Source organism: Megalobrama amblycephala, linkage group LG5, assembly GCF_018812025.1.
Source record: "Megalobrama amblycephala isolate DHTTF-2021 linkage group LG5, ASM1881202v1, whole genome shotgun sequence".
Lineage (NCBI taxonomy): Eukaryota > Metazoa > Chordata > Actinopteri > Cypriniformes > Xenocyprididae > Megalobrama > Megalobrama amblycephala.
In genome coordinates this window covers 25,471,554-25,496,083 of record NC_063048.1, presented here as the reverse complement: position 1 = coordinate 25,496,083, position 24,530 = coordinate 25,471,554, and the positions used below count along the sequence as shown (strand labels likewise).

Sequence of the window (24,530 nt, the reverse complement as noted above, 5' to 3'; positions counted from 1 at the left end):
TCTGCTTAACAAAGCCCTTTTTTTGCGTTTAATCTGAGACTGCCCTGGTCACAGAGAGTGGCGGCCCACTTCAGCCCTCACTGTTTGAAAAGAGCTTCCCATAGGTGACTGACTGTGGAGCGAGAGGAAAAAAATGAGGTGAAGAAAAAGAAAGCTCTGAAATCAGACAATAGTAAGACTGGTTAACTTGAAAAGAAAGGAGGAAGAGACAGAATGGTAGTTTCACGGCATGTGAACGTGCATTCTTTCATGAGATGTGTTCAACCACTTTTACTAACAAAAGAATCCAGCCTTTTAACTAAAACATGATAACACCTTGATTTGCCGCACAGGAAGTTGTGTTGTAGTTCCCCTTGTGCTGTAGATATGACTGTGTTAATACTGGCCCAGGGCAATAGTGCCACACAAAGCCATAAAATGGGCTTAAAGCTCATCAGAGTGCCAATTTCCTGCCAGGCACGAGATGCAAGATTGGGAGGTTATTTTTGCTGCTCCATGCCAGATTGACCCAGACTTGCCCTGTGGATTTAATGGGATTTTCCCTGTGAGCTGGAAGCCATATCGCTTGAGCTTCTGGAATGTGGCACGTTTATGTATATATAGTGTAGTATAGCAGTATAGTATGGCACTATGCTTTTTTTTGTTTGTTTGTTTGTTTGTTTTTTGATTCATTAAGTTAGAATCTAGTTGATCAAAAGCGAGAGTAAAACATTTATTATGTTACAAATTATATCTATTTAACATTAATTTTGTACTTTTATACTTTCTATTCATCATAGAATACTGAAAAAAAAATATCACGGTTTCCACAAAGATGTTTAGCAGAGGCACAACTGTTTCAAACATTGATAATAAGATTCTTGAGCACCAAATCAGTATATTAGAATTATTTCTAAAGGACTTTCACAATATTATGTTATATATTATGTTTATAGTGGCTATTATTCAGGCTCAATAATTTCGTCAAGCCAGTAACTTTTAACTTTTAAGTTTTATAATAATCAGTATAGGAATAATAAGTTTATCTAGACACCTTTTATTAAAAAAAATGATTCAAAATACAGTTTTGTACAAAGAATTAATGCCTTGTACACTTTTCTCAGTTCACTCGTCATTGGCAGGTATGGAAACAGAACAAAATAAGTGTTTTTTAGCACAGTGCAACATATCATACACTTAGAGTAACAGAATGTATACATTTTTCAGGCTAAGAAGTGTCCATTATGTCTCAGGCTATATATGAACTTCTGCCACTCTGTGTGTATGCATTTGCACATTCATGGCTTTTTTTTTTCTGCACAGTGTCCGTATGTATTAGTTCTCTTCATAGACCGCATCTGTTCAGAAAGCAAACAGAGGAGTCTCTCGATTGGCAGTGTACATTTGGCGTCAGAGTTCACATTCTATGAACGATTGCTCAGCAGAAGAGAGATGATTGTATGATTAGACCTCGGCAGGCAATTCTGTGTCTGTTTGAAGAGGAAGGAGCCCCCTCATCTCCGGAGCAGGTATTCCTGCGGCTCTCATCTCCTCCTGCTCCTTGCGCTCCGATTGCCACTGTATCCTGATGAAAATTTCCAAAGAAAAGTGCGAGATACAGTATAAAGTTTTTTTTCTTTTTCTTTAACCTCACACAATCAGACAGACACCGTCACTGTTTACAGGCTCTGTAAACGGCCTCCTGTTAACCTCCCCTGACCCTCCGCCACGGCTCCACGTGCGCATTCCTCTCTTTTCCGACTAGTTTATCTGTACGTTTTCTATGGTACAGTAATTTTTTTTAATCAAATTGATGAAGGCCTCCATTCTCCCCGAGAGCCCAAACCAATTTATGGCTCATGATACGGCGGCTATGTTGCTAACAGACGTAACAAACTGTCAGCCTCTCGCACAGAAGCTAATTTGAAGTCATTAGGTGTGCAGCGTACGGGCAACAATTTGTTACGGTGGTTAGGAGCGCCGCTGACATTTCTGAGCGCCTTCGCTTACGATCTGTCCTAGGCGAGGAGCAGGCAAATTGTAAACTAATTTAAACATCACTCAGTATTACTGGAGCTGCCGCTGCGGAGAGCTGGCGGATAATGAAGCAGTCTGTGTTTTGCGGAATAGAGTTAAAGACGCCTCGACGGCAGCTCCCTCCGCTGGCGGCGCAGACACGGCCGCTCCTTTCTGATTGCTTTTTTAATGCACCGAGGCTTCGCCCCTTCTCCCTCCTCTGATCATTTACATGCTCGTATAGGCCGTGAAAACATTCGATATGGTTTACAAACACTCGGCGAGAGAGGGTGTCTGAACAAAACCCTGGCGTCGCCCGTTCCTGTAAGCCTGGCATTATGGAAGACGGAAGGATTTGGAAATGTGATATTAACTCAATACGAGGGCGGAAAAAGGCAGAAAATGACATAATGTGGATTAGGGTGAGGAATCTCATTTGCGAGATTAAAACATTCAGGCTCTAATTTTATTTTAGCATTTAAGCTGCACGTGGGGAGAGGGAAGAGCAAACGTTTGTAGCTTAAAAATCCGGGAGCGGGGAAAAAAAAATGTTACTTTTATCTGTAAATAGAATTAGTGTCCCCTCACATCCGGGTGAAAGGAATTTAAAAAAAAATTGCATATGCGGAGAGGAAAGAGCAAACATTTGAACCAAAAACCTGTACTTTTATCTGTAAATAGAATTAGAGTCCCCTCACGCTGACCGGGTGGAATCAAAATAAATGAAAACGTGCTGTCATACGGTTGTGACATGCCTTATCGGAACACAGCGGCACACAATGGAGGGCGGTCGCACTTGACTTGACGAGCGAGCTACAAGAATGGCCGGTGAACGGACCGTCGCTGGCTTTTTAGCATGACAGGACCCTCACTATTACAGGCCCTTTATGCAGGCTGAAATTGCTCGGGCTTCTCCCATTCTTGGTCCTATCTCAGGGACTTTCTCTCTTTCTTTATTTCCCTTTCAATTTTCACTGGCACGCGGATAAGCGTGTGCTAACACAATATGATTGAGCTGTAAAATGGAACCCTGTCGACTCTAATCTCTTTTATGTAGATACCGAGGTACTGCCACACTCCACTTCATTCCTCTGCCTCCCCCACCTCCATCTTTTTTCCCTCTCTTGCTTTCTACACCTTCCTGTCCCTCTCTCTCCCTCGGCCTGGCCTTTCTCTCGCTCCCTCAATTGTCAGGGCCAGTGCTTTCGTAATGGGTTCAGGAGAAGGAGACAGTCGTGGAAGCCCGACTCCTACTCAAATATCGCAGCGAGGTTTCTCTGGGTATATTAAAATGATTATGTGTTTGCCGGACAGAGGCGCCGTGGGATTAGCATATTCGCATGGAAACCTCGTTAGGGAAAAAACAGGAGGTGCTTACTCAGTGCAATCTGCAGACGTGATTGAGGTGTCATCATTATTGGTTGACCTGTGTATACGGGGCTTAGTGGCCTGTTCTGGATACGAACAATAGCAATTAAAGTTACCCTGGCATAGTGTGCACAACTGCCCCAAGGCTGCAGCCATGAACGCAACATGTGTGCGTGTGTGTGTGTGTTTTATGCTTTATTTATTTTATTCTGGCCTTGTCTCGGGCACTGGGCGGATGGTGAGATGTCTTAATCAGGAGCTGAGCGAGGGATTTATCTAAACCATAGGTTTGCTTTCTCCATGAGCCCTTTCCCAGCCTCTAATCTTCAGGATGGAAAAACACACTGGAGATAGAGGTCTTACAATCACTCTTGGCGTTGTAATACAGTGCTGAAATAATGCACATTTCACACCAGTTTCCTATATGTGAGTGTGTGTATATGTATGTGTGTGTGTGTGTGTGTGTGTATATATATATATATATGTGTGTGTGTATGTACAGTGTACATACATATATATGTATGTACACTGTAAAAAAAAATCCCAGTAAAATTTATAGTAAAAAAACGGCAGCTGTGGTTGCCAGAACTTTACTGTAAAAAATACAGTAGCAACGTAAAAAAAAAAATCTGTTAAATTTACGGTAAAATAACGTATTTCATTAACTGATATAATGTTAATTTACCAACCTAATGAAGTACTAATATCTGTTTTGTACCTGTGGTGATAAGAGTCACATGATGACTCAAAGTTCATCACAAGCAGCTTTTCCACAAGCTGAGAAGGACAATACTAATATATAGAAGGTGCACACAGTGTCATTCACACACACACTAAACACCATCATGGTAACATGCATGAAATTTTAAAAATGCAATAAACATTAATTTAACAACATTAGATGTTAAAACCCTAATGTACATAACTGATTAGAAAAAAATGAGAAAAACTAAGAAGAAACAGAGTTATTTCAACGAAAATATATCAAATGTGAAGTGTCACGCAGGGAATTGTGGGAATGTCAATTTACGGTTTTTCACTGTAAATTTTACAATGAATTGTTATTTTTCACTTCCAAAAACTGTGAATTTAACAGTATTTTACCGTAAAATTACATTAAATGTACCATTAGATCTATTACAGTTATTCACCCAATATAGTACGGAAACTTTCTGTAAACCAATTGACAGTTTTTCACCGCAGCATTTTTACAGTCTTTTACTGTTAAAATCACGTTCATTTTGTACAGTGTATATATAAACTTTCCGTACTATATACGGTGAATAACTGTAATAGATCTAACGGTACATTTAATGTAATTTTACAGTAAAATATCATTAAATTTACAGTGAAAAATAACATGTTATTGTATAATTTACAGTGAAAAACAGTGAAAAATTGACATTCCCACAATTCCCTGAGTGACACTTCACATTTGATGCATTTTCGTTGAAATAACTTTGTTTCTTCTTAGTTTTTCTCAGTTTTTTTCTAATCAGTTATGTACATTAGGGTTTTATGTTATATCTAATGTTATTAAATTAATGTTCATTGCATTTTTTTAAAATGCAATGAACACTAATGATGGTGTTCATTGCACCATGATGGTGTTTAGTGTTTGTGTGAATGACACTGTGTGCACCTTCTATATATTAGTATTGTCCTTCTCAGCTTATGGAAAAGTTGCTTGTGATGAGCTTTCAATTATACGGTTTTGAACTGTAAAATAGACAGTAAACTAAGTGCTGTCCTGTAAAACCTAAAACGTTGCTACTGTAATTGTTACGGTAAAGTTCTGGTAACTACAGTTGCTGTTTTCTTACTGTAAATTTTATGGGAATTTTTGTTTTTACAGTGATTTACAGTGACTACATATATATAATAATAATGATAATAATGCGTTAAACCATGAAATTAAATAGTATAGATAGTAACAATAAAATATATTACAAAATAAAAATAGTAAGTATATATGTATACATTTAATATACACATATATATATATATATATATATATATATATATATATATATATATATATATATATATATATATATATATATGTATGTACATTTATTGTATATTTTATTGTTTTATTTATATTTTAAATATTTAATGTCATGGTTTAATGCTTTTTAATGTTTTAAATGAAATTAACATTTAAAATAAATGTAAATATGCAAGTACACATTGTCGAATAAATAACCTATAAATAAACACTTAAAAAAAAAAAAAAAAAAAAAAAAAAAGTAAATTATGTACATGGACATTTGTTAAAAACAGTTATATTTGTGGCTAAATAAAAGCTTTTTTGGATACTTTTTTTTTTTTACCTCATAAGGGCCACCAATTTTTACAATGTACTACAAAGTTCATTATAACTCCTTATTTTGGCCAACAAAACAACAACAAAAATCACTGAGTTTAAGTACCCAAAACATAGTTTGATATGACAGAAAATAAAGACTGAGTTCATTAAGTGAGTCATATGTTAATTCAGTGACCAATTCAGTGAGTTCATTTTCAGAGGATTTGTCAGACACATCCAAACAGATAACTTTAAAATGAATCTTTAAAAGAACCGAATCATAAGAGTCATTTGTTAATGATTTAGACTACACTAGTCATGCTCAGTATTTATTTTAGTGCAACCTGTGAGGATGCAATAGAAAGTCGTGTTGATTTGACATCATTTCACAGTACATGGTCTGCTTATCTCATCACTTTCAATTCATACTGCTAGCTCACAAGCTCTATTCATGAAAACACAGAGTCATGGCTCCGTTCGCCTTTTTTTCTCAGTTTAGTCCCTCCCTCTTTCTCACTCCAGTCTCATTTTGACTGAACGCGCTTGCTAGTTTTGTCTCATTAGCTCTGTGAACCCACTGGAGGAAGAGCTAATCATATGTAAACATAATTATCTGCAAACTGGAGTAAGCCCTCTTATTCCTCCTCGCTGATGCTGGTGTGCCTGCCAGTGCTTTCCCAGATGTGATTTTTGGGACCCTCCTCCTCTTCTCTGCCCTGGATGAGAGGAGAAAACCCATTCGTGATACCCCCACCCCCACCTGATATCCCCACTCCAACCAATCTCTAAATGAGGCCTTGTCTGTCACCACCCTCAGCCTGACACACTGCAAATATTGATTAATAGATGCCCTAAGCTCCTTTTAGCAAATCAAATTTTCACTTTTAGCAGGGGTTTCACTCCTGATACATTCAGCAAAGTGAGACACACTAAATTAAGTCTGACACTCAGAGAAAAAGGCTGTACAGACAGAGGAAAGATAGGAGAAATGTGTGTCAGAGAGATGTGCGTTTTATATTGGTGCGTTAAGATAGTTCAAAGGTCACGATCGCATAAGCTCTCTTCAATCGCATGTCTCGTTATTACTTTGAAGTGATATAAATCTGTGAATTGGTCATTATAGACAAAGCAGGATGGTAGTTGGTGGTGAAATGAGCAGTTGTCTTCTCAAGGTTGTGTTTGTGATATTTTGTTCAGGGGAAGGCCGTGTCAGCTCAGCACAGAATACTGGATGAGTTCCACATCTTCATACTGATGTACTGCCTACAGTCTGTGACATTATTGACTCGGGTGTCTGAACGATGCCCGAGTCTATACTTTTTCCCCATTACATACAGATCTGTCCTTTTTGTGCATGTCAATATGTGGACTATGTGTTTCTTTTTCTATACGCTGATCTCTCACTCTTCTTAACCTATTAGAGGATATTAATTACCTAAAGTTTCATTAGTCTGGATTGTTTGTGAAAAGATATTTGTAAATCATTTACTTTATAGCTTAGGACTAGGCCTAAACTAATACCTAAGTTTATTAAAGGGATAGTTAAAGCTGCTGTCCGCGATTTTTGGCCCTCTAGCGGTTAATAAACAGAACTGCACGCATCTTGCGGAGGAACATTCTAGCCGGAGCTACTTTTCTCCATGTATGTCTATGGCGAGTCACACAGTTACTGTGCGGCGAGTCCTACCAGTCTGGTCTGAAATAGTCCGAATATAAACACTTATTATAAGTGTACCATAATGATTCAGGATAAGACAAAAACACGGTTTGGAAAATGGATTCATGTTGTATATTCTCATTATATATTTTTTGTACATTTTTAACACAAAAAAAGTTGCGGACTGCAGCTTTAATGCAAAATGGAAAATTATGTCATTTATTTACTCACCCTCATGGTTTTTTCCAAACCTATATGTTGTATTTCTTTTTACAAAAGCAGGAATTTTGAAGAATCTTTAAGCAGGTTGTCCTTATTGTGAGTCATACTGACCATAACAAAGGCAACAATGCTATAAAAGTGGTCTGTGTGGTATATTCCAGGTCTTCTGATGTTATAAAATAGCTTTGTGTGATGAACAGTTAAAAATTAAGTGAATAGTCAGTGATAATCATGTGAATACTATAATAAATATGGTGCCATACAGCTTTTCAGCAAAATGAGGTTGAGTAAATTACTTTTATTGAGCCTTAAAGGGATAGTTCACCCAAAAATGAAAATTATTCCATAATTTACTCACCCTCATGCCATCCTAGGTGTATATGACTTCTTTCAGACAAGCACAATTGGAGATATATTTAAAAAAATAAAATATCCTTAGTCCTCCAAGGTTTATAATGGTTGTGACTGGTACCCCAAATTCTGAAGACAGAAAAAATGCATCCATCCATAAAAAATGAATCCATGGTTAATAAAAGCCTTCTGAAGCGAATCGATGCATTTGCGTAAGACAAGTATCCTTATTTAAAACTTAAATAATGTAAAATAAAAAATAATGAGCTTCCAGCATGACAGCCATACGTTTTGACGTATGTCCAAAAGCGTCAACTTCCACGACGTAGTACACAATGACATGACGTACTACGCGTTGTAGTACTACGTGCCTTTATTAACCCTCTGGAGTTGTATGGAATAATTTTTTTATGGATGGATGCATTTTTTTCTGTCTTCAGAATTTGGGGTACCATTCACAACCATTATAAACCTTGGAGGACTAATGATATTTTTAAATATATCTCTGATTGTGAAAGAAGATAGTTATATACACCTAGGATGGCTTGAGGGTGAGTAAATCATAGAATAATTTTTGGATGAACTATCCCTTTAAAATGTAGATTGACAGTTTGCTTGCCAAACCAAGTAAAAATAAAAAATAAAAATAAAAAAATGTTGCCCATAGTGTTGCGACAGCGTGTAAACATGATTGTGATTTTAGATGAGGGTTTATGTTTGAAAGAAAAAAAAAAAATATATATATATATATATATTTATTATATTAAATATTTCAAATTCAGGAGGAATTGATTGTTAGGAACACATGATGGATGTCTTCATGTGATTATTACTCACCATATTTAAGCATTGATTTTCTTCTTGAAATTAATATAGATGTTCTCTTTTTTTCTCCATTTTTGCTAATAGACTATGCATCATCACAGAATATGGAGTGACTGTCCATCACACACAATACCCATGCCGCACCACACTTCACATGTAAACACGTCTGCCTTAGCCTGTTGGAAATGCAACTGACAGTAGTCAGATTTGCATCGTGCTTTGCACTCACTCTCGTGTTTGTTTTCGCACGAAAAAGCTCTGCATTATGCTTGTGTTTATCTGTCCTCTCGCATGTTGGCCTTTATAAAGGACGCATTTGCTTTTATAAAGGCAGTAAGAGAGCTGACTAGGTGTGACAGTAACCTTCTGGCCTCTCACCAGCACTGCGTTCTTACCAACCCATCAGGCCCAGTGTCTGCCCCACAGCCAGCGGGGGGCGGCCCTGTGTGATTGCCCGTTGAAAAAACAAGGCATTATTGCTCATTTTTCCCTCTTATTAGTTTGATTACATTTGCAAATCAAATCAATCCATCAGGCAGTTTGTGAAGGGCTGCGTCCTGCAATCTGAAAGGGCCTCCTAGTAATCTCCATCTAATAAGATGCAAATGTGTCACATCAGTAAGTAACCAATAAATCATCGCTGTGTCTACGCCAATCATTAACCATCAGAATGAACAGTCAATTTTTAGTATTTTCAATTTGTGATATGCTAGTGGAATATAAAGATAGATGGACGTAATTATACAAACCAAACTCTATTTCACTCCCTTCATCTCCAACAGCAAATTTGCTGGGAGGTAGAACAGGCCTGTCATCATATTATGATTTTTTTTTTTTTTCTGTCTCTCTTTTTTTTTGTCTAGCGGTTCATGCAAAGTTCACAGGCAGGCTCGAAATGGCCCTCCCCTGAAACCCCACCCCAAAGTATCAGTTCAGGGGGGCATCATCTCCATCAAAGAGCAAGCAGGCAGGAAAATGGGATTGGATTTGAGCTGTCGGCCAGCTCTGAGGAATTATAACCTCGTGTGTACCCGTCCAAACGAGACTGTGAGTTAAACAGGCGGCTCTCGAAGATGTGCAACATATTGCCTTGGTCCTGTATGCGAGCCTAATCATGATGTAAATTATTATCGATGCGGAGGCGAGGCGACACAGCCCGTATATGGTCGTGCCCAGTGTGTTGCTTATAAATAATGCTGTGATTGGCCATGTTTTTAACAGAGAAAGTGTCCTCTTCACATAGTGAAAAAGCACAACAGATCAGCAGTGCTTCACACATGCAGATTCACAGAAAACCTGAAGTGGCATTTGGAAGGAACCTTAGAGTACTGACACTTTTTAGACCTCTTTTATGATAAACTTAAATCTTAATCTTATGTTTTATATATATATATATATATATATATATATATATATATATATATATATATATATATATATATATATATATATATATATATATATATATATATATACATATATATATATATATATATATATATACACATACATACATATATATATATATATATAATTTTTAAAGAAAATAATATATAAAATACAAGAAAAATTTTATTTGAAATTTTATGTATTTTATATAATTTATCCTTTTTTGTATATTTATATATTTTTTTTTTAAAAGTCAAGATTTTTCTTGATGCTTATTTGTCATTGACCCATGTGCTGATGCTGAATGAGTTTTTAGCCAGTCCATATTCAAAGAGATTGAAAAGCAATACTGGTTCAAATACAGTACTCTCTCTCTCACACACAGACTCATACGCATGGACATCTAAGTGTCCCCCACCTCATCACCATATTTCATATTTGAATGTAAATTCACATTTAAATGTCTGCTACCTTCAGTGTGTCCAAAATGTTCTCCCTTCCTTTTTTTCCTCTTCTGAATTTCCCTCTCTGTCTCTTTTGTTGCAGTCCCTCAGGTATAGAGAGTTTCCCTCCACAGAACCTCTTCTGTACTTCTAAGGCCAAAGAGCCATTGTGTCTTGCAAAACTGGCATCAGCATATTCTTTTTCGCCTCATTCTTTCCGCCCTGCATATTTTGCACATAAAATGTGGCCCTCCTCAAATAAGCTCTTGTGTTTATCATGATCGATGCTTTCATGCATTACTCTGTTATATTATTCTCTCTGTTCTGAAATAGCTATACGTCACAGTGCAGGTTCTCTCGCATCCCTCATTATATTTTAATTTCTTTGTGTGTGTGTGTGTTAAAGGGACAGTTCACCTTAGTTCCAAACTTGTGTGACTTACTTTCTTTTAAGGAATATATTTTGAAGATTTTTTTTTTCCATACAGTGAAAATCAATGGGGTCCAAAACAACATTGGACATGAACTTTCATTGTATGGACAAACCATTCCTTTCATTCATGAGTGCATAAATGGCCATCCTAGCTCATTGTCTCTCCATTCACACACACAACACTTACAAATTCCCAACACCCGACTACTTCCTTCACGCGCATCGCTGCCTTATTTCCGATTGCGTAATCAAAACGCAGCTTTGATGGTCGCTCGCGCCGGACGCTAAACAACATTTGGGTTTGTGCTGCGGATTTACAGTTTATCTTTATCTGTTGCTTCATCTGTGGGGTAGCTATTACGCCAGCCGGGCCAGCTTATTGTTTGGGCCTGATAGATCTGTGTGCAGTCCATCACTTGGAGCCGTGCGCCCGGAAAGCCATCGGCCCGCCTGATGATGAAATACGAGCTATCAGCCTCAGTAATGGCTGTAAAATTTCATAATTACACGGCCTTTATTACATTGCATAATGACCCTGAAGCAGTATGGAACAATTAATTAAGATTTTCAGCCGTGGCTTTTGCAGAAATTAAAAGGTGCTCATTGCCGTGGAATGGGGTAATGTCTTGTCTCGGAAGCATTAAGGCACGCTTTTAAGCGCGAGACTCCCTGTCTGTCTGCGTGCGTCGTTGACGCCGGAGTGTTTGTGGAAATGTGGGACATTCCTCTGCTTCTGTTTGTCTGGCCGGATCATGTTTGAGAGAGACGCTAATCCTCCAGTATGAAATTAATCCATGCAGTCAGGCCTCTATCGGAAAGATCTGGATGATTTTTTTCTCAAATTTAATCTCCAGTGATAAGCATATAAATAAAATGCTGCGGTAATCGCAGTTATTCCATGTTTTTAGAGAAGAATGTATCATCAAAGATTTTTTTCTTGTGTTTTTTTTTTTTTTCACAATGTCCAGATGAGATAGGGTTTGTCAATACAGCCTCGTAAGGGGCTTTATCGATCAGCATGGGAAAACAAATGAATCCGTATAAGTATTTGCCTCACACCCCTCCCTTACGCGCACACACACACGCTCTCACGCTCCTGACTATATGCTGTGGCAAACTTAGGGGGCGTCTGAGGCTCAGACTTAAGCCTTTGCCTGGTGCATCTCATGGCCTTTGCTAACACATCCTTTTGTGCCTGATGGAACGACGGCAGTTGCGTTCGGCGGACCTTGCCAGCGGGAGCCGCTTCGACACCCGTAGGGGAGTCGCACATCAAAGACATCCAACTGGCACAGGAGTGAGGCGGAGAGCTCTAGAGCTCTGTGTAAACTACACTAATGCCCCCTAATAGGAATAGGACAAAACTGCTGTCATTCCCGCAAACATTAGCATGAAAAACAGCAAGTATAGGGATGAGCCAAACTGAACCCCATGAGAAAGAGGAAAGAGGGGACATGTTTATTTTGTCTTTTTGCCACATTATTAATCTCATTAGTTCAACATAACTTTTCTGAAAACAATAAAATCTCCAAATCCACGTCAATCCTGAGATTAATAATATCAACCTTCTCCCGTAACCCTTAAGAGACACTTCTACATTCGCCAACCTTAAGAGACTCTGGGGAGAAATAGGAAAAAGGTGTAATTAAAATGTAAATATTGATATTTCATTGTTGGAAATGGCTTTTCGGTGCTGTGGTTAATGTCACTCCATCTGTGGAGCCCCTGCCATGGATGCTTTATTACAGTCCGGGGAGCTGCCGCCCTTCTCTGCGGCCGCCACCAGGGCACATGTGCTTGTTGCTGCCTCGTTTCCATACGCAATTAAGTGGAAAAGTACAGTCTGAACAGTAATCCATGCTATCTTAACCAGCTGTCTCGGTATATTTAGAATTAATCTCCACCACCATTCGGCCTTAATGTATGCAATTAAGAGTCTGCCGATTGCTAATTGAGGTGCATTAGAATCAAGAAGTCGTGCTAACGTGACGACGCAGCATCTTCTCTGCTTTGGGTGGAGCAAATCCTGCAAGACAACAGTAAATGAGTTGTGTTATTAGTTGTGTCCTAATAATCTGGAGCAAGATGTGACAGACAGTTTAAATAAAATTACATTTTTCTTTGGAGTTTTGCACTTTGTTAATGCAATTGAATTAACCAGTAGGCAACTGATTTGCTTCCATATGACAGATTTTCAAGTAAAACAGGATATTCAACAAGAAGAAATTGATTTTATCACTTGGGAGTTGATTGGACTTTGAAAAGTTGCATTATATACCAAAATGGAGCCAAGTGGTTGGAGCTGGTTGATACATTTTACTGAAAGAGTTTTATTTTTACGACTAAGAACATGTATTAAGACAATAAATAGCGTCAATGTCGTGACTTTATGAGTTTCAGTAGTCTAATGAGAGTGGATTACCTTTGATCCAATTGCTTCACCTTCCTACAGAATTAGCCTTCGGATGATTGCTTTCGGTTTCTAAAATTCTTCTCAAAACGGAAACAAAATAATAAGTGCCATAAAAAAAAAAAACATTCAATTTTTTTTCCCCAAAGAAAAGCCTGAGGGAAAATCACTCAATTCTGTTTAACTCTATTGAATGGTGGAGCAGAAGCCAGCAGCTGTTTAACACCGTAGCGGTGCACATGTGATCACGGTAAATGCTGTACGGCAGCATGCCTCATACTGACAGGTGAATATTTGCTTAGCCGCTAAATGGATGTGGACAGCTATGGCGGTGTTAATGTGTTTTCCTTCCTAAAAAGTGTGATTTTTCTCTCTTTCTCTCTCTGACTGGTGTTGTTTTGTGGAGATGAAAGGCGGCCGGTGATAAAAGCAAAGAGGAGCGCTGCGGCAGTTTGTGTGTATGCGGCTCCTGTCATCACTTCCCCTGTGTCCCCCCTCCTTTCTGAGGGGGGAAGGGAGACTAAAGACCCGACTGTTTACACAGACACAGAACACTCTTGTTTGCCTTTTCATGTTGTTTTTGATTTGTTCAAGACTTCTGTAGGCTAATATTTGCCATTTCCTTTGGTGGGAGTTGTTCCGGTGCAGGAGTTTTGCAAAAAGGTGGTTTAGCTGATGAGGGAGTAGCATCTCAGAACCATGCTGGGGCAGTAAATGGACAGACAGAGACTGGCATGGTGGTTGTTCTTGTCTCACCATCAACTTTGGCATCATTAGCCTCACCACAGGCTTATCTGTAAGCTTAGAGTAATCAGCTGAATGTATTCCAAAGAAACATCCTTTTCATGACTTATTTGGAGATTGATGCCACAAAGGATCTGTTTTAGTGACTCAAATACACAATAGTACAGAGGTGAAAAGATATGGGGAGGGGGACTATACATTATTAAATATGCATAATAAAAATGCATTTACATCAAAACATGGTTAAAAATTGACTATTAAATATATATAATTAAATTAAATAATAAAGAAGAATTAAGCAGTTTCACATCATATATATTCATTGTTATGCCTGCCCAGTGGCAAAAATGTCTTTTGAGTGAGTCATTGAATCATTCATTCAGTCAATTTGTTCAAAAGCACTGATTCATTCAGGAACGAAACAAGTCTTTATGAGTAAGTTGTTGAATCATTTTCTCAAACAATTCATTCAAAAACGCTGATTCATTCAAGAAAGAAACAAAGCTCACTATTATGTGTTGCTCCAAGAACCCCAGTGGTTCTGCTGTGGATTCGTTTAGAACAATTTCCGTTGGTAGACCAAAACTACACAATGTAACTTGGAATATTGTATAAAATGTAAGTTAATCAATATTAACTTATTGCTTATTACTGAACTGCAATATAAAAGCAAAATTACTCTCTCGGTTGTGCTGTTTTCCAGATATTGTGATGAATTCACATGTTAATATATCCGTTATAGATTTACGTTTGTTTTTGTTATTTATCATCCAATGCTGTTCTCTTAAGGCGATATGACAACTTGGACTAATATTACTAAGTCTCACCTTCGTTCTCCCCAGCACTATTTTTACAAGTAGATTAGTCACTGTTTCATAATCGTCTTGACAAAGTGTGAAAGCAAATAGAGTGTATATTCACACAGGAGCTCAGGAGGGAGCCAGGATACGTCAAATAAACATCCAGTGCAGTCAGCACGCAGAATAGAACTGATTCTCATTGCTCAAGCGTGTTCATTTACCCTGCAACCATGAGAAAATAAACAGGGGTGTTGCTTAGAGTGAGACGGAGGAGCTGAGCGCACGTGCGTTTATATGACGGCTAAGCAGCATTGCTGAGGTGAAGTCTGCCTTGAGGAAGACGAGGAGGAGGAACGACTGCGTGTGTGTGTGTGTGTGCGTTTGTCTCGGCGGGCTCTCTCAGTGTGTAAACGTGCAGTCAGAAAAGATTTGGCAGACGGACGGCCGGTGGTTGCTGTGAGGCCTGGTGGTGAGCAGTCCTGCCCGGCAGGGGTTAACTTCGCATGGCTGCACCGCAGCCTCTTTCTGTCAGCCTGTGCTATGCGCTGCTCCAATGCTTATTTCTTCTGAAAAGCCACTGCAGGTTTCACAAGGCCTCAGCCATCAGATACCTTCTACTGGTGTAACCTTCACAGATCCACATACTTAGCCTTTCCTCCCCATCTAGCACAAAGTGCATCAGTTTACTGAGAGAAAAGAGAGAGATAGAGAGAAGAAGAGAGATTGTGCCAGTGGCAAAGCCCCTTCAGTCCTGCTCGAGAGAGAGGGAGTCTGAGCTCTGAAGCTGGTCTCCGGGCTAAGAGAGTTAAATTGAGAGGACCTTACTGGAGATTGAACGCTGGATCAGATAATGCCTGTGTGTCATCAGGACGGGGCAGTCTGCTTTGTGTCTGCCAAATAAAAGGGACTGTTATCCAGAGTTACATGGCTTGCTTTTTCCAGCACAAAAGAAATATCTGAATATATGTTTAAAAATAAATAGTGGTATTATGTGTGTGTACGTCTTTAGTCTGTCGTGCCTTGTCTAGTGTCATGCCTGCACTCAATTAACTTCCTCTTGTTACAGGAGTTGTACACATTTACCACAGCTGAAATGACAGTGACGTGCTTTAATTCAGCTCTTTGGATCCTTTCTCACGCGGCAAAGCATCCAAAGGTGAACCGTAATCACGGTCGCCACCGAGCTCTTTTGTGAAATAAAATAACAGATGAAAAGAAGGGGAAAAAATGCATCTTTAAAGTTTGCCCTCGCGTAAATGTCAATAGAGAACCTTTTCCATCATCAGCAGTAAATTCACATTGATGGCTCTTTTCTTCTCTCTATCGATCCGGCCATGAGAACGTAGATTTGTATCTGTTAATTAATGCGTCCTGAAACAGCATTTGTATTAATCAGGGAGATAAGAAAAATTGGATGCCTGCACTGGCATGACAACCGTAAAAGCGCGAGCCCCTGATAAAATCATTGATGGACCTCAATAAAGAGGGAAAAAAAGTTCTTCCTTCCACTCAATAAACTAATCATCCGGCTTTTAATTATTCTGCGGAGAGATGTGTGGAGATTGGGGAATGTGTAAATCTAATTATTTACTAACAGCAGTGGCTGAGAGGGAGGGCTGGGAGTGGCACAGGGGGAGCTCAAGGCGATGGGCTCCGTCCATCTGCCACTCCACTCCACTCCACTCCACTCCACAACCCCCTCCTCACCCGCCCCCTGCCTTTATTTTGTCTCTCTGTTTGTCCCTCGTACTCTCATTCTCTTTGTCCCTCTGCATCTCTCCGTCTATCTTGATATATAGTGTCTTCAGCCTTCCGTCGTTCATTTGACTCCTGTACGATTTGTTTCTTTTCATGATCAACTCTGCCGACGATAACCCTTTTAAATGTCTACTGGTGTCACCAACCATGCAAAACACTGTTTATATTTTTTCAAAGTGAATCTCTTAATGGAGAGAACATGAAAAGCTTTTTGAATAGCCAATCAATTACTCAATACTATATCATTTATAGTCAAAATTATGCTTATGATTTATCATTTATATATAGAATGAGTGTTTCGGTTTACAATTCTCTGATTTGCATAGATCCGAAGTAGGTTAGTGGATTTTTTCCAAACGATCAGCAATATTACAGGATTGCACGTGCCTCTAAGGAGGCCAAGAGAGTGTGATCTTATTTTTAGCCAGTGCCACCTTTCATTGAGGCCAACGTCTTCGTAAGAATGCAGCGGTCTTGCATTAGACCCCCTTAAGAAATTCTTGGCTTAATCCCTTTTGATGATTTTATTAAGTAGTAGAAGATGGCCCTGCCAACTGGCATTGAGCACACTAGCACCAGCAGGCCAGGGGAGGCACCAACTGCTCACCAGCTCTTAGTCTGCCTCTAATGAGATCAGAGATGTTAACAGTTTGGGATAATAAATTAGCGGTTGGTATAAACAATAGCCTGAAACCTATACCTAATGAGCTCCATGCCATTAGTGATTAACTCACAGAAAGACATTTCAAAAAAGAGAAGAAAAAAAATGAGCAAAATTGCTTGCTTTCTCTGAAGGCATCTCTCCACAACAGATGTTGGTGAGCATCTCTTTCCTCCCGTTCCCCCGCCACCCAGATTAGCCCCCTTGCTGTCGCAAAGAGAGACGCTTCATCTGTTTTTGGAAGAGCAGAACGAGTGAGATGAGACGAAAAGGTCCAACACCAACAGGTGCTGTTTTGCCTGTCCCTCTCCTTCAGAGCTGACGGATGGCTCTCAAGCACTTATGCAGTTTATCAAGATTATTTGCCCTTTACAAGCTACTTTCTATCTGCCTTTGTTTTGGAATGAGTACTTACACTTTATTTTAAAGGGTTAGTTCAGCCAAAATGAAATTTCTGTCATCACCCTCATGTTGTTCCAAACCCGTAAGACGTTGTTCATCTTCAGAACACAAATTAAGATGTTTTTGATGAAGTCCGAGAGGTTTTTTTTTTTATCTCGCATAAAATGACCACATTCAAGGTCCAGAGAAGTAGTAAAGACATTTTTAAAATAGTCACCAGGACTACCGTGGTTCAACCTTAATGTTATGAAGTGATGAGAATACTTCTTGTGTGCAAAAACAAAACAAAAATAACGACTTTATTCAACAATTTCTTCTTTACCCTGTCATTCTCCTAGACAGTTTATGTTAAAGACACATTGCAGATCTTCCATGTTCTTCGTCAGAACGCTGACTCTGTATTGGCCGGCTGCTGCATTGGTATCACACGCATGCATCGTGCTGCTCACATGAACAGCGTCGGCCAATACTGAGCTGGTGTTCAGACGTAAACACGGAAGCACCGCACTGCGTCAACTGCATAGGAGAATGACAGGGTAAAGAAGAAATTGTTGAATAACGTCAATAGTTTTGTTTTGTTTTTGCCCACAAAAAGTATTTGTCACTTCATAACATTAAGGTTGAACCACTGTAGTCACATTGATTATTTTAACAATGTCTTTACTACGTTTCTGGACCTTGAATGTGGTAAATATGTTGCTTTCTGTGGGAGATAAAAAACCTCTCGGATTTCATCAAAAATATCTTAACTTGTGTTCCGAAGATGAACGAAGGTCTTGCGGGTTTAGAACGACATGAGGGTGAGTACTTAATGACAGAAATTTCATTTTTGGGTGAACTAACCCTTTATGTATTTTACTATTATTATTATTATTTCAATAATATTTGGGGGGATTTTGAAATTAACCTCTTATTTCCCTTCACTTCACTTAAAACATTCATCTGACCCAGTAAAAAGTCAGTAGATAGAAATTATTGAAACTTTAATCCTCAGTTTGAGGTCTTTGAATGGTGTGTGCATCAATCAAAAAATCTTAGCATGTGAAAAATCATTGTATTTATTCATCTTATAGTTGGGGCATAATAGTATTAGGAAACATCTTCATGTATCACCTGGTACCTCAATATTAAGTATGTTTCTCAGACCCCAAACTGAACATGAAGGTTAACTTCCTTGTCTAATGGAAAGACAAAAGCCATGCGATAATCTGTTTCCAATGGCATTCATGAACATGAACTTCAAGACTTCCTTCACTTCTAGCAAATAGACTGGAAAACCGAAAAAGAAAAAAAAAGTGTGTGCAGAGTGGGGGGAGGAGGAAGGAGAAGGAGTTTGAGGCAAGCAATTAGTCTTTCAGTTGGTGTGATGGGAAGAATTGATCCATGCTGCATGTTGGGGGAGATAAGGAGTGCCCTCCCTCAGGATGCCCCCTGGCCTGCAGCGCAGCAGGAGATGAGAGCCAAGGCTCGTGCTAGGTGCCTCAGCTCACTCCCACTGGAGTTTTCCTCTGTATTACACCTCTAGAATGTCAATGCTTCCCACTAATACAACCAGAAACTTCTGACAATGAAATGAGGTTTAATATCGTATGCCACGTTGAATGTTGATTTGAAGCTGAGCGTTCATCGTCGAGTTGAACAAAGCTCTTTTTCTCGCTTTTTCTCAGGGTTTTCCACACTTTCGCTGGCGGACCAGATGAGTCTTCTGCAGAGCGCGTGGATGGAGATCCTGATCCTGCGTGTAGTCTACCGCTCGCTGTCTTTTGAGGACAAGCTGGTCTACGCTGAAGACTACATCATGGATGAGGATCAGTCCAAGCTGGCCGGCCTGCTCGACCTGAATAATGCCATTCTTCAACTGGTGAAGAAATATAAGAGCATGAAGCTGGAGAAGGAGGAGTTCGTCACTCTTAAAGCTATAGCCCTGGCTAACTCAGGTAAAATGAGCAGATGCTATAGATTTCAGTCAAATATTTAGAAGGAAAAAAATTGACATTTTAAAATTGGGTCAATGGCATGACACTCAATTTTTGTCCAGATTTATGAATGTATTCAAAAATAAATTATAAATGCAATTTATACATACAGTGATTCATTATTACATTCATACATACATGACAAAAGAGTCATTACGTTTTTTTGAAAATGGAATCAATGTGTTTTAAAAACATATGAAATCAACATTAAAGGGTTAGTTTACCCAAAAATGAAAATTCTGTCATTAATTACTCACCCTCATGTCGTTCCACATCCGTAAAACCTTCGTTCATCTTCAGAACACAAATTAAGATATTTTTGATGAAATCCAATAGGTATATGACTCCTCAATAGACAGCAATTTAACCACCACTTTGAAAGATACTTAAGACATTGTTAAAATGGTTGAAAAAAGTCATTATTTTTGTTTTTGCACACAACTAGTATTCTCGTCGCTTCATAAAATTAAGGTTGAACCACTGCATTCACGTCGACTTTTTTTTAACAATGTCTTTAGCACCTTTTTGGACCTTAAAAGTGGTGGTTAAATTGCTGTCTATTGACGAGTCATACACCTCTCGGATTTCATCAAAAATATCTTAATTTGTCTTCCGAAGATGAACAAAGGTCGTAAGGGTGTGGATCGATATGAGGGCGAGTGATTAATGACAGAATTTTCATTTTTGGGTCAACTAACCATTTTTTTTAAGAATTCAAATTTTTCCTTTTCTTTATCATGGACACTCTTACATGTCATTGACCCACTTCTATCTGTCATTACTTTTGTTCATGTCAACTTAAAAATGGTTTCTGCTCTGATTGAGTCAACATTCCATTCCAAAACAAAATCATTCACAGTAATCCTATTGCAAATGAAATTTAGCTTGAATTGCACTTGAGCCCTTTTGAATTTTTTGTCCTCTTAATATGGGCTGTTGATCATTTTTAGAAAGATAGAAAGAGTTAAACTCCCTGCTTTGGAATGTTAAAGACTGATGTAGCGGTAGAGTCGTTCAGGTAGAGTTATCTTAATATCTCAGTCTTTCTTTCTCTCATGTTTTCTCTTCCTCTGTTCACGCGCACACTAAACAGTGTTCCCACCCTTCCCCACCCCGTTTGAAATCCTTCAAAAGCACGGCTGTGGCCCCTCTCCAAATTAGCATAAGTCTCTGCTCAGATGCCTCTTAAGTAAGGAGCCCATCACTATGCACCTGCATGTCAATAACAGGCTCTGATGTTGTCCACCATCGACAGTCACGCCATGGCCCTCTGGCTCCCTTTGTGTTGACCCCATCTTTGAACTTTATCTTGGTTGCTGGCCAGTAGTTTTCCCTTTAATTACAAGAAGGAAACTGTCAATAAAATCTGTTAAATGGGACGCAATGAGCAGCTTGAATGGGAGGGCGGCTATTTGTTCAAATTCTCCAGCGCTCAAGGTATTGACAGTTTGTTTTCTGGGGCCATATGTGACGATCAATCTCCGGCTGGGCCTGGCCATGCTGAAAAATGAAAAAGCAGATTGCTCTTGCTCGCTTGCGGATGACGGCTCGCGAGTTTGGCCCCGGCCTGCAGACACCGGGGGCCGTTCTGCCCAAAGTGCACCCCTGAGAGACCGAGAGAGCACGTGACTCTTTTGAGAAATTATTCTTTAATTGATTCGACGATTAGCAGTTCATCTAGCTCTGTTGACGTGCGTGTCAACCCGCCAAAAACAGGTAAAAGTGATCGATGAGTGGTAGATTTATTCAAACCGGTGTCATCTTCTGTCCACGTTTATACCTTCTTTTTTTTTTTTTTTCTGTTTTCTGAGGCATACACAATTAGACTTCCTTTAGACTGATGCGTAGGCTAATCGCTAGTCCTGGTTCTCGGGTGTCATTCTCTGTATTTATCGAGACTTTCTCTCTGCGGCTTCTCTCCGCACTCTTCTCTCAGGAGAGACATGCATCATGTCCGATTTCAAAGGTGAGCCGTTTTGTCACTTCTTTTTTTAGTGGAGAGCAGAGTGTTTCAGACAGCTGCTAAAAAAATGATACACTCCACCATTTTCTAAAGCCCCAAAGTGCTGGGTATTTCCACTCCGACCCAAAGTATTTCACAGTCTTTCAATAGACACAGTATTGCTTAAGCAATTGATGTCAGAGTGACACTTTTTCCTATTTATTTGAAAGCTTTATGTTGCAGTTGATCTCATTACGGTGCGTGTTTCTTTTTAAAGGACACATTATTTAAAATGTAAGTGAATGAGTCATAAAGTAAAGCGGTCCATGACCTAATACAACCATTTACTGACACAATTTTGGTGTCGTTCTGGGAAATCCTAACAAATTTGAGTCTAGCAAAGTGTCCTTTTGATAGTAAATTTTAAGGCACAAATAGCGTGCAGGAAATATGTGTTTTCTAGTACGCTCTGAGTTTTTCCGTGAGATTGACAGAGCAGCTTGTGTGGAGGTAAGCACTTTCCTGCCAGGGATTTCTGTCGGATCACAGGTCACTTTTCAGATGGCCAAAGCCCATGTGACTGATGGACGAGACCTCGCTGTCTGAATTCTAGATGGGCTTTAGACAATGAAGGGTTAGGATATCGAATCGTTGCCTGAAGCAGGCTGACGTTTGTCCCCCCTGGCCAGCCCAAAGGAAAGACGGCACTCTCTACTAATAGAGGAACCTCACGAGGTCTCACTTTTATCAATACTTAACCATACAATTATTATTTAACTTGTATGTATCAATTGATTTGAGGCATCGCATTGATTGTGACATCTTTGCCAAAAGCCAGCGTGCATTTGGACATTTTATCCGGAGGGAACAGGATCGGATTGACACGCCACAGTAGAAAAACCGAGTCAATACTGTTGGTGGAGTCTGTCTATAAAGAGCAAGTCAGACAAAGCACTTTCTTTACCATTGTGATGTGATAAAACCATCAGAGCACTGCGTAGTAGCATCCAAGGCTTGGATTAGCTGGAAAAGTGCAACTATATTAGCCACTGGAGCAGAACACAGCAAAGATAGTAGCTGCCTGAGACTAATTGCGTTCTCAGAGGCACGTCTGTCGCGGTGAACGGGCGTGAATGCTGTACTAACGAGTGCGAATGCAAATGCAGCCTGTTTGACATTTCTGGCAGACAATGCCAGTCAGGCTGAGGTATTGTTTCCTGACTCAAGCCTCTGTTTCTCTCGCTTAGACAAGTGCCATATCAGCTCTCCTCCAAACACTGTTTCTGTCGCCCGTGCCATTCATCAGTCCCATAGAGAGGCTTGTAAACACGTGCTGAGGACAGTCTCAGCGTTTAACACTCAAGTGTGCTTTTAATCACTGGAGAATGAGCTTAGGGCTGGCAAAAAAGGATGAGTCACATTCGTTTAATCCCTTTCCTTTTGCCAGGACTTCATCCTCAGGTTTCCATCAGCCTAAAATGGATTTTTTTTTTTTTTTTTTTTTTTATAAAGAAAGAAAAGAAAAGTCCCGTACAGGACTAGCATCAGAGAGTGTCATGCCTATTTAAACTTAAAATTTTGAATGGTATATATATATATATATATATATATATATATATATATATATATATATATATATATATATACAGTACAGTCCAAAAGTTTGGAACCACTAAGATTTTTAATGTTTTTAAAAGAAGTTTCGTCTGCTCACCAAGGCTACATTTATTTAATTAAAAATACAGTAAAAAACAGTAAAATTGTGAAATATTATTACAATTTAAAATAACTGTGTACTATTTAAATATATTTGACAAAGTAATTTATTCCTGTGATGCAAAGCTGAATTTTCAGCATCGTTACTCCAGTCTTCAGTGTCACATGATCCTTCAGAAATCATTCTAATATGCTGATTTGCTGCTCAATAAACATTTATGATTATTTTCAATGTTGAAAACAGTTGTGTACTTTTTTTTCAGGATTCCTTGATGAATAGAAAGTTCAAAAGAACAGCATTTATCTGAAATACAAAACTTCTGTAGCATTATACACTACCGTTCAAAAGTTTGGGGTCAGTAAGAATTTTTATTTTTATTTTTTTTAAAAGAAATTAAAGAAATGAATACTTTTATTCAGCAAGGATGCATTAAATCAATCAAAAGTGGCAGTAAATACATTTATAATGTTACAAAAGATTAGATTTCAGATAAACACTGTTCTTTTGAACTTTCTATTCATCAAATAATCCTGAAAAAAAATATTGTACACAAATATTTTGTACAATTGTACACATTAAATGTTTCTTGAGCAGCAGATCAGCATATTAGAATGATTTCTGAAGGATCATGTGACACTGAAGACTGGAGTAATGATGCTGAAAATTCAGCTTTGCCATCACAGGAATAAATTACTTTGTCAAATATATTCAAATAGAAAACAGTTATTTTAAATTGTAATAATATTTCACAATATTACTGTTTTTTACTGTATGTTTAATTAAATAAATGTAGCCTTGGTGAGCAGACGAAACTTCTTTTAAAAACATTACAAATCTTAGTGGTTCCAAACTTTTGGACTGTACTGTATATATATATATATATATATATATATGTACAGTGCTGTGTAGATTACTTACAAATCGTAATTGGTTACTGATTCCAAATTACATGACAAAAAAATGTAGTTACTAGCATAATCCATTACATTTAAGGTAATGTAATCAGACTACTTTCAGATTATTTTTGAACTAGCTTGTTTACCACATTGATTTGAATGGGATAATCTTGTAACATATTGATATAAAAAATATTTTTAAAATATTCCAAATAATATTTTAAAAAAAATCA

General features: G+C 38.6%; 1 protein-coding gene across 7 annotated transcripts in view; it reads left to right on the top strand.

The window, feature by feature from the left end:
- esrrga (estrogen-related receptor gamma a) overlaps positions 1–24,530 on the top strand; it is a 190,213-nt gene that overhangs the window by 161,665 nt on the left and 4,018 nt on the right. For all 7 annotated transcript variants that reach the window (XM_048191497.1, XM_048191495.1, XM_048191496.1 and 4 more), the window contains one exon: positions 19,434–19,703. In XM_048191497.1, coding sequence (XP_048047454.1) covers positions 19,434–19,703 — 270 coding nt within the window. The remainder of the gene's footprint in view (positions 1–19,433; positions 19,704–24,530) is intronic.